Source organism: Ambystoma mexicanum, chromosome 10 (assembly GCF_040938575.1).
Source record: "Ambystoma mexicanum isolate Mex_15411 chromosome 10, UKY_AmexF1_1, whole genome shotgun sequence".
In the NCBI taxonomy this organism is placed as follows: domain Eukaryota; kingdom Metazoa; phylum Chordata; class Amphibia; order Caudata; family Ambystomatidae; genus Ambystoma; species Ambystoma mexicanum.
The window spans coordinates 272,891,176-272,907,712 of NC_090932.1; the positions used below are offsets into that span (position 1 = coordinate 272,891,176).

At 46.6% G+C, this 16,537-nt stretch overlaps 1 protein-coding gene across 4 annotated transcripts in view; it reads right to left on the minus strand.

The window, feature by feature from the left end:
* Nucleotides 1-16,537, minus strand: part of YEATS2 (YEATS domain containing 2) — a 1,971,885-nt gene that overhangs the window by 1,529,550 nt on the left and 425,798 nt on the right. For all 4 annotated transcript variants that reach the window (XM_069617830.1, XM_069617832.1, XM_069617831.1 and 1 more), the window contains one exon: nucleotides 15,260-15,421. In XM_069617830.1, the coding sequence (XP_069473931.1) occupies nucleotides 15,260-15,421 (162 nt within the window). The remainder of the gene's footprint in view (nucleotides 1-15,259; nucleotides 15,422-16,537) is intronic.

Sequence of the window (16,537 nt, forward strand, 5' to 3'; positions counted from 1 at the left end):
GGATGCAGGCTCTCTTCTTAGAGAGGACAGAGTCTGTACTGTAGTCAGAGAGGGAGAAGAGAATGCCAGAGTGGTGGCAGTGGGTTGCTGTTGGTACTCTTGTCCAGAAGAGAATTGCCAGGCATTTGGGTGCTGGACTGCCCACAAAGACGGATATGTAGTGGACATTTCTCTTCTGTGAAAGGATGGTGAACTACAGACTCTGGTTGAGACTCTAACCCGGGATATAGGCCGGTAGTAGAGAAACTCCAAGAACACCCCTTGTTTTTGCATACTAAGTAGCTTTGGGTTTTCACCCTAAATTACTAGGGTAATCCAGACGTGGAACCCTTGCTCATTGTTCTTAAAGAGGCACAGTTCCACCTCACTGACGAGGCCCAAGCAGGCCGAAACACATGTCTGGGGTTGCGTTTGGTACTCTTGTTCAGAAAAGAATTGCCAGGCATTTCGGTGCTGGACTGCCCTTGGGCAGGACAAAGACTGATATGTAGTGGACATTTCTCTTCTGTGAAAGGATGGTGAACTAAAGACTCTGGTTGAGACTCTAAACCGGGATATAGGCCGGTAGTAGAGAAACTCTCAGAACCCACTCTTGTGTTTTGGCAGTGGAGGGAGAACATGGTGGCCAGAGAAGCAGCATGGGGTGCCGAAGAGGTGGCAGAGGAAGGAGGTGGCAGAGGAGCCAGAGAGGGGTAAGGATAGCAGGAGAGGAAAGGAAGTTGGTAAGGCGCGGGAAGCGTCTATCAAAGAGGAGGTGATTGGCCTGGGTGCCATTTAAGTAGACATTAATGATGGTCTTAGAGGAGTCGAAGGGGGCCAGGAGGGCCTCCAACTGGGTGCCACCATTAATGGCAGAAGAGGAAAAAGGAGAGAGAAAAGACCATATGGGGGGTCCGTAGGCCTAGAGAGGGAATGACAAATAGTATGTCATCAAGGGTCTGTCTGGAGGAAGCACTGGTATAGTTATCAACGATAGGGAGGACTGGGTTGGAGACTAGGATGTCCCTTTTGAGCTTCTTCCTGCCAGACTTAGTGAGAGGGATAGGATAGTTGATAGAAAAGCAGTTAGAAAAGATAGGTAGACGGAGAGCACGAATTTAAGTGATTTGGCCGCGGCAGAAACTACCGTGGCCGAAACGTTCGCATGAGAAAGGTGCAAACTACCAGAAGTTTGGACCTTTCTCATGCAAACACACATACATACTCACACACACAACACACCCATAACACCCCCCACCCACACCCTCAGCACACCCCCACCCACACCCCCAACATAAACAAACCCCACTTACCTTCATCTTCACGCTGGGTTCCTGCAGCGCCAGTTCCCTTTCACTTCTGTGATCAGGAACCAGCGCCACAGGGTCCTTTTCTTTTCTTTCTTTTTTTTTTTAATGGAAGGCTGCGGGGGTCTTCCCCGCAGCCCCCGCTAACTATACCATGAAGTGTAGTGAGCGTGGCGATGCAGAGGACACCCCTGCAGCCCCGTTTTTTTTTTACAATGCTACCACCAAAGGTTCAAAATTTTGGTGTCCGAACCTTTGGTGGTATCATTTTTAGAACTTTTGGTCATTGCGACCATTTTTTGTCGGTAAAAGCGGCCTATACCGAGAGCACCGTTGAGGGTGCTGAGAGGAAAGAGGGGGTTAGGGAGAGGGGAGCCCATGCAGGGGAGAATGGGGAACGCAAAAGGGAGGGGGGCACAACAAAGAACAGACCTAGAAATCAGATGCAGTACAGAACCATCAGAAAGAAAAGAACACAACAGGGAACCTAGAGGTAGACAATGCAGATGTACAGTACCAAGGCAAAGCACAAAGGGGAACCTGGCAGTAAGAAAGCAGATGCAATACAAGACCAAAAGCAAAATACAGAGTTCAGCAGGGAACCTAGAAATGAACATTGCAGGCAATAGACAAAGCTAATTAGTCGTTTACACAAAGCAGCAATGATCAATAGTTCCCACTCTGTACATCTATAGATCATCTACCCTAACAAACACTGTAGTTAGCCTCAAGCGTTCGCTTTGCCATAGGACTAAGATTGCATTATGTATTAGCAACAGGAGAGAGCTGGCCAAACTGTTTTCGGAGCTTTTTTATCATATCTATTTTTTGTGTCAATTCATGCAGCTAACCTTCACTCATCCAGAGCCCACAAAGTCTTTTCGCCGACTCGGATAGTTCAGTGCCTTTCATGGGTTCTATGTGACTTGGTCAAAGTTATTCGGTCAAGGCAGATTTCATCAAATTATTTTGCTTTTATTGCGACTTTTCATAGCAAATGTATGAGGGGGAGAACACCCTCCCCACCATTTCTATTACCGAAATCCACCCCCCCACATACAATTGCGATGAAATTAATCTAAAAAACAGACAAATTCAGCTTCGACCAAACATGATGTGGCAAAACCTCCTATTCCCGATTTTATGAAGGACGAATACCATCTGCAGTGGATGTTTGAAACTTTTATTTAACATTTACTTTGTTGAAAATGTCAAATAAAAATGTCACTATGCCAAACAAAGTGGGTTTGTGGTGAAATGCACCATTTAACAGACATTTGTAAAATGTGTTGTCATCTGTTGCCATGGGTCGAGTGTATTTCTCTAAGGTTGAATAGGTAAACTAAGTTACTCAACCTGCGGGTCTAGTAGAATCCGAAAGGCCCGACTCACCTCACTAATGCCTTACTTCAGCAGTAGACAAAACTGCTGTATTGTTGCTCATTTTATGTATCAGTGGTATCCAGTCATTGCATCGAATACAAAGCATTGAATGCCAAAAGCATTGGAAAAAAGCTTGAAAAAAAGCATTGAATGCATTTTTTTCAAAGGTAAAGGTTTTATTTTAATTATAATGGGATTAAAGGGGTAAAAAAACAGCAGTTGGGGACACCCCCCATTAAAATAAAATGAAAAAAAAATGCATTCAATGCTTTTTTTTCTTTGCTTTATTTTTAGATGCTAAGGCATTCGATGCAATCACTATAAACCGTACAAATATCTGAAATTAATGAGTACAACATTGCTAGTCAAATGGTGTGTTTGCTAATCAAGACAATTTTAATTAACAATCTCTGCTCATCAATTTTTGATATTGAATGTATGACTTGCCAATCCCTAAGCCAAAATTGACCTCTGCATCCACGGCCCCTGTACCTCCCTCTAATGGACACATTGCAGATGTAAGTGGACCCAGTTAAGAACCCCTGAAGTGGTCCCTGGAAGAATATCGGAGTAAGGGGCGCAAGTTATACTACCTATTCCTGCCTCCCCCTTCCTCCATGAGCACGTTGAAACAATTGCCTGTGTGTAGGCGCTTTATAAATAAACATTACCATACCATAACCATAGGATTACAGGGGCATAAAGTCCAGGCCGTATCGCTCCCTTGCCCGACCAAGACAGATGTGGGTCTGTCATGGATCCCTCTGCAGGTCTTCCCTAGCGTGGGGGGACTGGGAGGACACATACTTTAAGTTTTCAAGATTTCTGAAACACTTAACCTCAACCACTGGCATTGCACAATCCGATAGTAAACCTACCTGCACCCGTGACTTTTAGGCACTAGACCCCACTTCATCTTAGTGCTCGACTTACTAAGGGCTAGGGATCTAATTCTGGGATTGCTCAAATATTTTACTATATTTTTCTACTGGGTTACTTATCTGTGTTTAATGGTTTTGAACCTACTGTTTTTCTAATGCGTAGCATGCTTTACCACACAGTTATTGAAATAATTTCTTATTATGGTAACTGTTGCTTAAATGGCTCAAGGACCCACTCCCCCATATAGTGGATGTGTATATGTACTTGATAATAGTTTAGTAATATTACTCATCTGAAAATGTCATATGTTCAGAGTGTATTCAAAGGCCCAATACATAATCGTATATTTGTCATACTTCTCTGTCTAATTTGAATAATTTGAGTACTCTTTTTGTCTCGTTGTAGCCGTAGACCACTCTCACACCCATCCTGAGTCCAAGCCTTACCGCTCTGCTACCCTACGCTGACTGGGTTTGGCTAGATTTCAGTGGCTTTTCTGTTCACCATAACAGAGTGGCCTCTCAGAACCCACCCCCAGGGTTGATTTTCAAAATCCATTTTAACAGTGGTCTAATATAGTGGCAAGAAGGTTTGAGGAGCTCAAGAAATGAATACCAGAGGTTAACAAGATTATTGATATTCAGAAGAAGTTTTAGAAGTAGTTTTCAATGGACAGAAAAAGTTGTTCAAGGTAGCACACTATAGAGGCACTCTGTTTAATCCTAGCAAACTCTTTAGGGAAAATAATGAAGCTTTTGAGCAACCTTATACCTCTTCTAGAATGTGTGTGTAGAACTGTATTTTTCTTCTTACTGGCAGGTTTCGTTTCCTGCCATCGACTGCATTGCAGTAAAAGGAAAACTATGGTAATCAATGCAGTGCCGTCCATATCCGCTACGTGTCTCAAGGCTCCGGACCTGCACTATTTGTTTGTCTTGCATGAGCTCGCCAAAGAAAAAGATGCTCTGCAGCATGTGTTTCATGGTTTATTGGAGGTGTTGGGAAGGACATGGTCCTACCCCATCCCTCCCTAGCCTTCGCCAAATAAAATAAATGCCATCACAGCCATGTAGGAAGAAGCCCCCAAATAGACTGTACGGGTGATAGCTCTATAACATAAGCAAAACTGGCTATTTACATTACCAATGCCCAATCATTAGGACTCCATTTTGGATTAGGTCTAAACCACCATCTTTTGATGAGGCTTGAAATCCACTGCTGTACGAGGCTGAAGCCTTCGCACCCCCAGCTTCTCTTGCTGGGGTGCCAAACCACTCACACATTACATCAGCTCCGCCTGAACTCTGTTCTTACTGGAGTCCATCCGCTCTCTGTCCTTTCAATGTTACAATTCTCCAGTATCATTCTTGCACGGAACGCGCTTGGCGAAGAGCGTAGGACAGGAACAGGCTGCAGCACAAATGCACAACCATCTCCACTAAACTGCCCGTGCCCCCTCACCCTCCACCCTGCCAGGTCAGAGCTCATCCGCCCCATCCTCACCATTCCTTTCATGAAAACCATCTAAAACCCTCTGGCTTGGACCATTTCAGAACACCCACCATAGGCCTAATACAGGGTAGCAATATATTTATCCAAACAACAACACGTGTCTGCCCTTATCATGGGGCACCAGAAGGATAGGCAGTAAATCGAGCCCCCAAGAAAGCCATAGAGCACAGGAGGTGCAGTATCAATGAAGCCCTGAATGAGGAGGTTGGCATGCACATATATTATCCACCCTCTCCTGCATGTGATGTCCAGGTATCCGCCATTACTCAGTTCTAGTTGTTTAGCTCAGCCAGGAATGTTTCTTTTCTCTCTCGAACTGACCTTCACCGCCGAGATGAGTCCAGCTGACCCACATGCCACAAGATCGACTGTGAAGCAGCTGCCAATTAGCGCCTGGCATCTCCTATAGAGCAGGCTGTGCCATAAGGCCATTCCAATGAGCACTGTGATTTTTTGACTGTATGTAGTGATGTCATCTCTGATGAAATTGTCTCTTATAATGTGCCGCCCGTGTAATCTTTAGCAGAGCACTCTCGGGAAGCAGAGTTCTTTGCTGGCATTTTTCTATATAAACTTGGTTATCCTTGCAAAATTATCTCTTGGTCTCATTCCCTAATGGGGTGTGTTATTCCCAATTATTTTTATTGGTATTTTTGAGATACGTGTTTGTGGACGGGCCTTCAGAAGTATAAAAGAAACTGCAACAGTGCTGAATGTTGCCATGTTTAGATAGTAGATTTAGAGTAATCTTAAAGGCCATAAGTTGATGGCCCTGTCCTGCAAAAATCTATGCCCCTGTAAAAATGGGAATATTGAAATACAATTGACCATGGTTTCCATGATACTTGAAGAAGACTTGCAAAGGGGGTGGGTCTGTGAGAGCGCAGATCCCCTCCAGCCTCCCTGCAGGTAAAAAGTATAATAAATCACACGATTCTAAGATGGCCGCGCTTCACTAGCACAGCGGCTCCCGACCCGTAAAGAAGCTGCCGCACAGATCTAGCAAAAATAGCCCTCCCCGGACTCCAAAAATAGAAGATAGCAGCATCGCCAACGCAGGAAGGACGAGTGGGCCATGTTGGGGGAAGCCAGTGAACCTGGTTCCGCAAGGTGGGAAGCGAGCAGCCCAGCAGGATAAACCTTGCAGGAACGAAACACCCCCAAGAGCGCACTCATGACAGATCTTGGGTGCCCAGAAGCACTGCATCACTGGACAGGCGTCGCAAGAGGACTAGGCTGACACCGCCCACTACACGCGGACCTGCACCCAACGCGGACTGCGAACAAAGACAGCTTACCGAGGGAGAATGGGGCGGGTGTCTCGGGCCCGACTCCCAATGCCAGGAGGGACAGTCCGGGGGGCCTGCAGGTGACGTTGGCCGTCTGCACCGACACACCAGAACTCCAAAGCCGGGGGCGGCCACATAGAGAGGGCACTCCGCCACCCCAGGGGGAGACTGCACTCCCCTACGGACGACCAGCACAGCAGGGCCTGAGGCCCAGGCGAGGGGAGGGCCTGTGGCCAGATACCCGCCACACGGCCCCACACTGGTGGACCTCGCAGCCAGGACCAGACCAGCCGCACAGACACCAGAATTGGCCCACCACACTTGGAGGTGCGTCCTTCCGCCCGACCCGCTCCCCCTAAACGCTGGAACAATCACCACCCAAAGGAATTCCCGGGCGAAATCATACCCCACAGCGTCCCGGCACACATCTAACTTGGACCTATCAACCCACCGGGGTGAAGCAGCACCCTGCCAAATCACCAGAGGGGACCAGGATCCTCACGGCACCCCCTGCAGCAGCAGCCCCTCAGAGTGGTAGGCCTCAGCCCGCTCCAACGAATACACCCAATGACTGACATCGGGGGGGGAGCAGGGCCTGATGTGGACGGAGACCCTCACTTTGCTCATAAAGCAACCCAGAACTGTGGTGTGAGGGAGACACCCGACCTTGTCCCAGGACCCGCGGGGGCGCATAAGAGAGGCAACCATCGGGCTTACCCAACAGACCGAAGCGACACAAGGGCACCTGGGGGACCAACGCAGCTGGAAGAAGGTCCCGCCTTTGATGAACAAAAGTACCTATGGTGTATGCCCATATCCCGTACCCACCTCGCCGGACCAACCCAAATAGAAGGGCAGAAGATGAACACTCTGGAGGCGAAGAAAACAAGGCAGGGCTTTATTACGGAGGCCAAGTGCAGCGGCACACCAGGGCATAAAAGGCCCACTGGGCCTGCAATAAGAGCAAACTAGGGGCCCCAGGACATGAACACATCAGTAAACGTACAATGGACAGCACAGGCAGGCAAATCACCACATACCCCACCCCAACCAAACAAAGTGACACAAGCTTAAACCAACCTCAACCAGCAGGGACCACCTTGCAACCCAGAATAGTGAAGTCCCGCGTTAGTACAAGGGAGATCCCCGAGATGACAAAATAGGCTTTGGGGGCCTACTGGAACGAAGAGGGGCTGGAGAGCGAGCACCCAAGGGCAGGAAATAGGCCAAAACGGAGGCAACCCCCTGAGGGAAGACCATCCTTGCTGTGTCCGGAATACCAAGAGGGCACAGAGACACCCAACAAGCCCCACAGAACACAGGCACCGGAGAGGGGATAGAGGAGACGCCATCACCCCGAGCGCCGTCCGCACCACCAAGGAATTCTGGGACAGGGCGCACAAAAGACGCAAGGGAGGCAAACCCACCTCAAGCATCATAAGCCCAGGAGCAACGACGCGACACCTAAGGCGCCAACAGTAGCAAAGTGGGACCTAGACTGTACACAAGCCACAATCCGTCCACTCAGACCTGCCATGTCGAGAAACAGAGCAAAAGAATTGCTTATAGCAGCTAAAAGCACTAAAAAACAGCAGAGGGACCACTATCAAAGATGTGGGCTCGAGAGGCCGACCAGGCAGTAGATTGCTGCACAGGAGACTGGCCCATCGACCCAGTCACAGAACCCATGCAGGAGGACCAAGACAGACCAGTGACCCAAGCCTCACTCAAGCAATTCCTGGGCAAAATAATGGAGAAGATCACGGCGGCAGTACAAAAACAAATGGATACTCTAAGGGAAGACCTTGCAGCGGGGATCCAGGAAATAAAAAGAGACATTAATAAGATAGAAGAGTGTACACAAACAAGCGCGCCATTCAAGAATTGACTGAAGACGTGAGGAAAGCTGATATACTCCTGGAGACATTGGCGGTCGCCACCCAGAACTTGGAAATGCAGGCCGAAGACCTGGAAAACAGATCAAGGAGGTCAAATATACGGATTAAGTACCTACCAGAGAAGACACAAGACCAAGACGTTACACTCAAGTCCATCTTCAGCGATTTCCTAGATTCGGACACAAGTGCGGAGATACAGTTTGACAGGATACATAGAGTTGGCCCGCGCCAGTTGGAACCAGGGGCGAGACCAAGAGACGTGCTAGTGGCATTTCACAGCTACGTGATCAAAGAACCGATAATAGCCAGAACTAGGAAAGCAAACTGCATCACCTACAACAGCATTGAAATATTCCTATATCAAAAGGAGGCGAATGGCCCCGGTGCCTACCTAAGAGCCAAGTGTTCAAAATGGGATCAACACTCTTGTGGAATGCAATTTAGGCATTGGATTGCTAATGCATCAACCACAGAGTCATATATGAATATAGTACTCTGTGTTTTACCTTTGGTCTTCGTAGTTTGTTAAGGTATTTACAAGGTTTCTGATAGTCAAGACAACTTTTGGTATTTGCATTTGTGCGCCACTACAAGTGTATAAAGATTTATGTACTATTCAATTGGTTCTGAATTGTACCCTTTGAGTCACCACTCAGGTGACTCGCACACAACACTTTTTTTGCACTTGTCACTTTAGTATTGTTTTAATATATGTGTTTTAGTATGCTGTTTTTAACCATTGTATATTAAATATGTTATATAACTATGCACACACTTTATGAAGTATGGTTGAATCTTCCAAGTATTTCTTTACTGAATTGATGTTGTTTAATATGTGATTTAGGCCCTTCAGTCTAGCAAATTAGTTCACCAAACCTGAAAGAATAAGGGAATCTGTTTTGTAATTGTATCTATATTGTATCAGGTTTATTCCCTTCTCTTCTTTTTTTACCTAATATCCCTCCTTCTGTCTATAGCTACCTAAGAGCCCAACAGATCTGTTACTGATGGACTCATCCATTTGGTCTGAGCTTCAATTGGCAGGGCAAGCAGCACAAAGTGATGACCTACGAACAAGGAACAACACTTCTGGGCATTGAGGAACCACCCCTGACCAATCCCTCCCCTTCGTCCAACCACCTTAATGCCCTAAAGCCATGGGAATGGTCGACAGTGAGGCCTAAAAGAAGAAGGGGGGGGGAACCACCCCACACCCAAGGACACACCGATAAGGAAGGAAACGGACCTGACTGAGCGACCCTCGGACGGAACCAGCTAATTTCTCAACACGAACCCACAAGTCATTGCGACGGCGCACCCGGAGAGGGCGCAAACTCAGACAAGATAAGTGCGGGGCTACAGTTTAAACGGAGACTCAATTAACCCATCATGGGGGGGATGGGGGTATGGGACTTGGAATGGGATTGGCCAATCCTGCGTGGGGCGATTCTGGGGGCACCTTAGGGTTCAGCTCTCGTGACACCGATACGAGAGGGACTGAGAGCCAGCTGAGCCCACCCAGGGGGCTAGGAGGGAGAGGTGGGAGGCGGGACATCGGGGAGGGGAGGACAGAGGGGAGAAACAGGGAACAAACAGAAAGGGATGGGAAGGAACATGACAGGTACTGCAAAGAAATCAGAGGCGCTTTGTCAGCCCTATAGGCGCCTACTTCCGGCGCGAGCAAACATGGCACGATACGAATGGCTAGTTTAGACCGATTAAAACTCCTAACCTTAAATGTAAATGGGCTAAACTCACCAGTGAAAAGGAAAAAGCTGGAGAGGTTCTTGAGGAAGGCACAACCACACATAGCAACATTCCAAGAAACCCACATCCAAACCTCGGACACACACATAATAAAGTTCTGGGGCTGCTCGAGAATAATCCAGGCCACACAACCGAACAAAAAGTGGGGAGTATTGATAGCATTGAAAGACGGGCTAGATTTGACAGTCATAGCGAAGGAAACGGACAACCAGGGAAGATACATAGCAATAGCATTGGAAGGTAGAGGAGAGGCCTACACGGTGGCGACACTGTACGCCCCCAATGCAGGCCAGGATGCCTTCATACAGAAAGCCCTCACTCGCCTAGAGAAGTTTGCAAAATCACGCATAATACTAACAGGGGACTTCAATATAGCCTGGAAACTCGCCAAAGACAGGTCTTCGATTCCCCTGGGTCCAGTGGTGCACCCCTCTGGGGACTTCAAGCGGAAAAACACAAGACCTAGCAATAATAGATGCTTGGAGGGAACTACAGGGAGACAGAGGGCTACATGTATTATTCACACGCACACTGGTCACATTCCAGGATCGATTACATGTGGATCTCCAGAGCACTGCTTGGGAGGGCATTGAACATCACAATAGGAGCAATAGCGTTATCTGACCATGCCCCATTAACCCTCTCCTTAAAGAGAAAACGAGGCCCCCCAAGTCTGTGGAAGTGGTATTATCCGGCACCTCTTTTCAAAGACGAAATACTTGTGAAGGAAGTACAGGTAGAGCTGGAGGCATATGTAGAAAATAAGGTAGAGGATACCTCCCCGCAGATATGGTGAGACGCCTTAAAAGAAACAATAGGGGGAAAACAAAAGCAATAAAAGCTAGAAGAGAAAAGGAATTGAGGGCAGAAGAGGAGAAATTAGAGAATAAACTCAAAGACATCATGTCTAAAATGGGCCTCACTCAGTCACCTGAGACCAAAAGGGAATATAGGGCCATTCCACCAGAGCGGCAGAATGCAGCCCGCTGCGCCTCAAGCAGAAGTATTACATCAAGGCCAATAAATCAGACCGATTTTTTGCCAGAATGCTGAGGAAAGAGGAAAAAGACAAAACGATCATCAAAATTAAGGTAAGAGGAGGTCCGGTCAGCACAAACAATGATGATATAGAGAGGGAGTTTGTACAGTTCTATACCAAACTATACAGCTCTAATAACCAGTCACCCACACGACACAAAACCTACTTGAACAAAATTAAGTTACTACAAATCTCTGAAGGTGAAAAGGAATTTCTGGAGGGGGCGATCACTAGCGACGAGGTTAGGACTGCAATAAATGCACTGCCCAGGAACAAGTCCCCAGACCCAGATGGCTTTGTTGCGGAGTTCTACAAAATCCACAAAGAAACCTTAATACCCCATTTCACAAATCTATACAACAAAATAGGAGAGACGACTGTGCTACCCAAATCAATGGAGGAGGCGAAAGTAATATTGATACACAAAAAAGGTAAAGACCCTACGGAGTGCGGCTCCTACCGCCCAATAGCGTTGATTAATGTAGATGTGAAAATCCAGACGAAAAAATATTGGCATCCAGGCTTGAATGGATAATCCCCAAAATAATCCTACCCGACCAATCAGGTTTCATCAAAGACAGGCAGGCGGGGGACAATGTCAGGAGGACAGCACATCCAATTAAGAAGGTCCAAAAGTCAGGGATCCCCGCTCTCCTCCTCCCATTAGATGCTGAAAAAGCCTTCGATAGAGTGGAGTGGGGATTCCTCTTTGCTGCCATGGCTGGGATGGCCCCAAGTACCTTGCACGGATAAGGGTCACCTACCAACATCCGCTCTTCTGACTAGCCATAAACGGGCATATATCTGAACCGGTAAAGGTCGAGAGGGGCACGAAACAAGGCTGCCCCCCTGTCCCATATACTATATGCTCTACATCTGGAACCCTTTCTAGCAGCTATAAGAGAAAACAAGGATATAGCAGGGATTCCATTTGGGAGAGTGACCCACAAAGTTGCTGCCTTCGTGAATGACAAGCTTATGACGCTGACCCAACCCGACACCTCTCAGATCACTAAATGAGGTACTGGCCCAGTTTGGGGAGGTAGCGGGGCTGAAAGTAAACAAACAAATCCGAAGTCCTAAACCTTTCCCTTCCCGGAAAAAAAAAAAGAACTACCAGTACAGATGGATGGAGAACGCAATAACTTACTTAGGGATACAACTGGCCAATACGGTGGGAGGATTGTATCAGGCAAATTATCCACCCCTCTTGGAGAAACTCAAAAATAAAATTATAGACTGGGGCCCCCTCACCATAACATGGATGGGACGCATTAATGTACTAAAGATGGTGGTTTTACCGCAGCTACTGTACTGTTTCACAGCCCTCCCGATCCACATGCCAATGGCCTTCTTCAAATCCCTCTGCAAAATTACAACAGTTTGTGTGGAATAAAAATAAAACTGGGAATAGCCGCAAAATTAATGACAACCACTACATCCCGGGGGGGCATGGGGGATCAGATTTCAGAGCCTATTATACCGCAGCCCAAACAAGAGTTGTCAGAGACTGGCAAAAGGATGATAGGGGAACGATTTGGAGACCAATGGACAGGGCAGTGGCAGGGGAGCCCTGGAGGGAACCCTCTGGAAACCCACGGAAGACAGACCAGCCCAAATGTATAGAAGTCAAGTGCTCTCGGCAGTAGGAGACGCATGGGACTATGCAATGAAAAGAGCCAATTTTACCTCCTACCCATCACCATACACTCCTCTCTTCGATAACCCACAATTTACTCCAGGTCACAAAACATCCGCCTTTGAGGCTTGGCAACAGGGGGGTGAGGGGGAGTTGCCACAAGGTGAGAGACAGGTTTAACGGAGAGCAAGTCAAACAATTTGAGCAATGCAAATCCGACTTTGACCTGGTGGAAAGCAGAGATATGGCTACGTCCAGATTAGGCACTGGCTATCACACCCATGCTATGAAACAAGCAGGGTCCCAGGAGCTAACTCCCTTCGAGAAATACCTGAACACAGATCCCAGAGACAGGAGGGTGGTCACAGCCATATACCAACATATCAAGGAGGGGGAGGATCTCCCAACCAGAAAATACATGGGGAAGTGGGAACTCGAAACGGGGTGCACGATAGAGGAGGCTGAATGGAATAGACAGACTGTGGATACAGATTCCCAAACTAACAAGATCCCTCCAAATCAGAGAGATCTGGCTGCAGCTACTACTACAGTGGCACCGAACACCTGTCAGGTTGCACAGAATATACCCGGGGACATCGCGATTCTGCTGGAGGGAGTGCGGGGGGGGAGAAGCAGGGGGGGACCTAGAATCACATCTGGTGGAGTTGTCCTAACTAGACAATTACTGGAATACAAGACGCAGTCGAGAAGGTCTTGGGGATCAGATGTGGAGGGAATAGGGGGATAGAAATGATAGGGCGCAATGGGACCTTGGAGAGCGTTGCATCAAAGTCAGGTGCAACCTGTATGTGATAATAATGATGGCAGCGCAAATGGAAATCTAGCAACCCCCCCTCAGGACCACAAATGGGTAGGCAAAAATGTGGTCAATCGCCGCCATGGAATGGCTCACATACTCGATACAAGGGCAACAATCCAGATTCAGGTCGCACGGATCTAGCCTGCTACAATACTTAAGAGACGGTGCGCGTCAAGCATGGTGCCCTAGAGTGAATGGTCTTTTGGTAATAACGGATCTAACGGGAGAAGGCGACACCTGAAATTCATACAAGAGTGGTAACACCATTAGGCCAACAAGGATACAGCAAAAGCTGCATGGCAAAGGTCGGCCCGCCTCGACAAACAGTACTAGAGCAAAGACGGTTCTCAGTTTGGGGAAGAGGGGGGACGAGGGGAAGAAATACACCCGTATTTAATGTTGTTTAAAAATGCAAATAAAAATCTATTGGTAAAAAAATGATAATACATCAGTGTAATTGAACACGGGGAGCAATGGGATCTTGATTTTGGAGGATGCAGGTCCAGGTAGGACTTCCTTGATAAAAAGAAGGAAGACAGAATTATCTTTGGGACACCTTGTTTTTGCGTCACCTTCATATCCCTAGTGTTTATTATTTTTCTTTAAATCTTTGTGGACTTTGGTTAGGGCCATCCCAGCTTCGATTGGCACCAGACAATACTGGTTGCACCTATTTCGACGTGAGGAGGCACAATCAAAGTGTTGACTCTGGAAAATGGGCCCGCCCCAGGTGACTTAGGTAAGGCCATCAACTTGGAGCCAATCAATCTCGCTGGTTTAAATTGGATAATACAATGAACCAATCTACAGTGGATGATGCTAGGGGCAGAGACCAATGCCCTTCGCCTGAGCAGGATGTCACTGGAAAGACACCTACTCTGCCATGTTTCCCCGGGACTAGTCAGTCATGTGATACCCCAAGGACATGGATATAAAGAAAGGGCAAATCCCTGGAGGCAAAGCAATACGACTGGAATAGTGTACCGCCAGGCCTGGTAAGTGCCTTTTGACGTTATGGAGTTGGTAGTCTGGTATGCATATAAGGATGCAATTGGATGGCAGAGTGGGTTGAAAACGGGTTAATGCTAGGATGCTGTCTGTCTTGCAAGGCTAAGTGTAAATTCTCAGTGCCAGAAATTGAGACAATGCAGTTTTGACGTTCACATCAGTAGTGAGGAACATAGATGGTAAGTGTGTTATGTGACAATGAACATTCAAATAAAACAAAGAAAGATGCAATGAGTGCTTATGTAATTGTCGGGAACTTCCAGAAAAAATGGGTTCTATTCATGGTACATAATCATTCAAACTGCATTTCTGCTGTGTGTGAAAATATATGTTGTGCAGTTACATTTCCTGAAGAATGTGATGGGAGTAGTTTTCAATCCAAAACAGTTTGTCAACAGGCACATTTTCTTAAACCATGTTAAAACAAAGCAAACAATTAGAAGAAAGGTATGCCTTCATTCTTTTTTCAATTGAAATGTTACAGTTCACAAGAGATACATGCCTTAAAAGCCATACAGCAGTCAATGGAATAGCTTGTGAAACTAAAACACCCAACAGTGCAATAGAACTGCATGTTAGCGACAAAGTATGAAATGTCTACAGGCTTCCCTACAATAATCTAGGTCTGTACCGTCAAGAATGTTGACAGTACATTACTCGTCATTGGACAAATCTACTTTTGCTGTCTATACAGGATATAAACAAGGGATGTCCATCCACCACACACATTGCTCACCTGACTTCCACCAGATCATTTGGCTTATAGCTGGGATGCAGGAAGAACCACACTTTCTTGACAAAATGGTGAATGCTGGGTTCCTTCTGGGAACCGCGCACGTATACCATCCACTTGTGAGTAGACTGGTCGTTCTCTTCTCTCTTGTCGGGAGGAATGTACCTGTGAAGAGGAGAAGCAGCTCAATGTGGGTTTAATCAAGGGAGACACCTCAACAACAACATAGTGTGCACAAAGGTGCACTTTGTGGAGGAAATATTTTCCAACACAGCGACACATCTAGAGTACTGCACTGAACCTCATTGGCCCATGCCCCTTTGTGCCTCCTCACGCTTCCACTCTCCCTCGCTTCTTATCCCGCTCCACTGGAATTTGCTTTCCATTACAATCAAACCAGCCAGACTGCGAGCCTGCTAAAAGTTTGACTTAAACTTCCCTTACTTGCCAAAGAGGGAGCACCGACCACCCTATCCACATCCTCCCTAGCCGGCCCTACCACACCCCGTGCTGCGTGATAATGCAATTTTTTATATTTGCACAGTAGTCCTCTTTAGGTTGAAGCACTTGCCTCGCTGGATTAATGTTACCTTTATAAGTCCCTGATTCCTCATTGTTTTTGTTTTGTTATTTTCTATCCCCGTCACACTTTGTTTACACTCTCAAAGTAGCTCACCACTTGTTCCCATATTTGTGCTATTGAACGTTTATACTTCTGGAAAATAACTCTGCCATCAGTAAATGTGTTATTCTAAGTAATTTCTGATTGACAGCGACACCCCTATTCTTCAAATACATACTGCGCGGCCTCAAGAAACAATTTCATTAAAATGTTTTCCAAGACTACTCCCATTTTCCAATCTGGCAGTGCTACAATATAAAAATGTATAAAATGTCTGGCAAGTGGCCAATTCAATGAGATAGAATGCACAGTCTGTTTACCAGCATTTATTGTGTGCAAAGCCATTCCGGGTTTATATGAAATGCTTGCCAGTGTTTTGTGTGGTTTGTTACTCTGATATAAAAAGGGGCAGCAATGATATTGGTGCCAATGTAGACCTGTCCCAGGATTAAAGGCACAATGTAACAAATGCTACAGCATGTGTTAAAACAATTCCATCTACAAAAATGCATGCTGAATAAACAATTCATGCAGAAACAGTTCATGTTACTATTATGTGTATTGCTGTTATTCAGACCCATTTGTAATCATTTTTAAAATAATTTGACAGACTTAGCCAGACTGAATTCTGGGTGGTCATAATTTCATGCTTGTGGCGC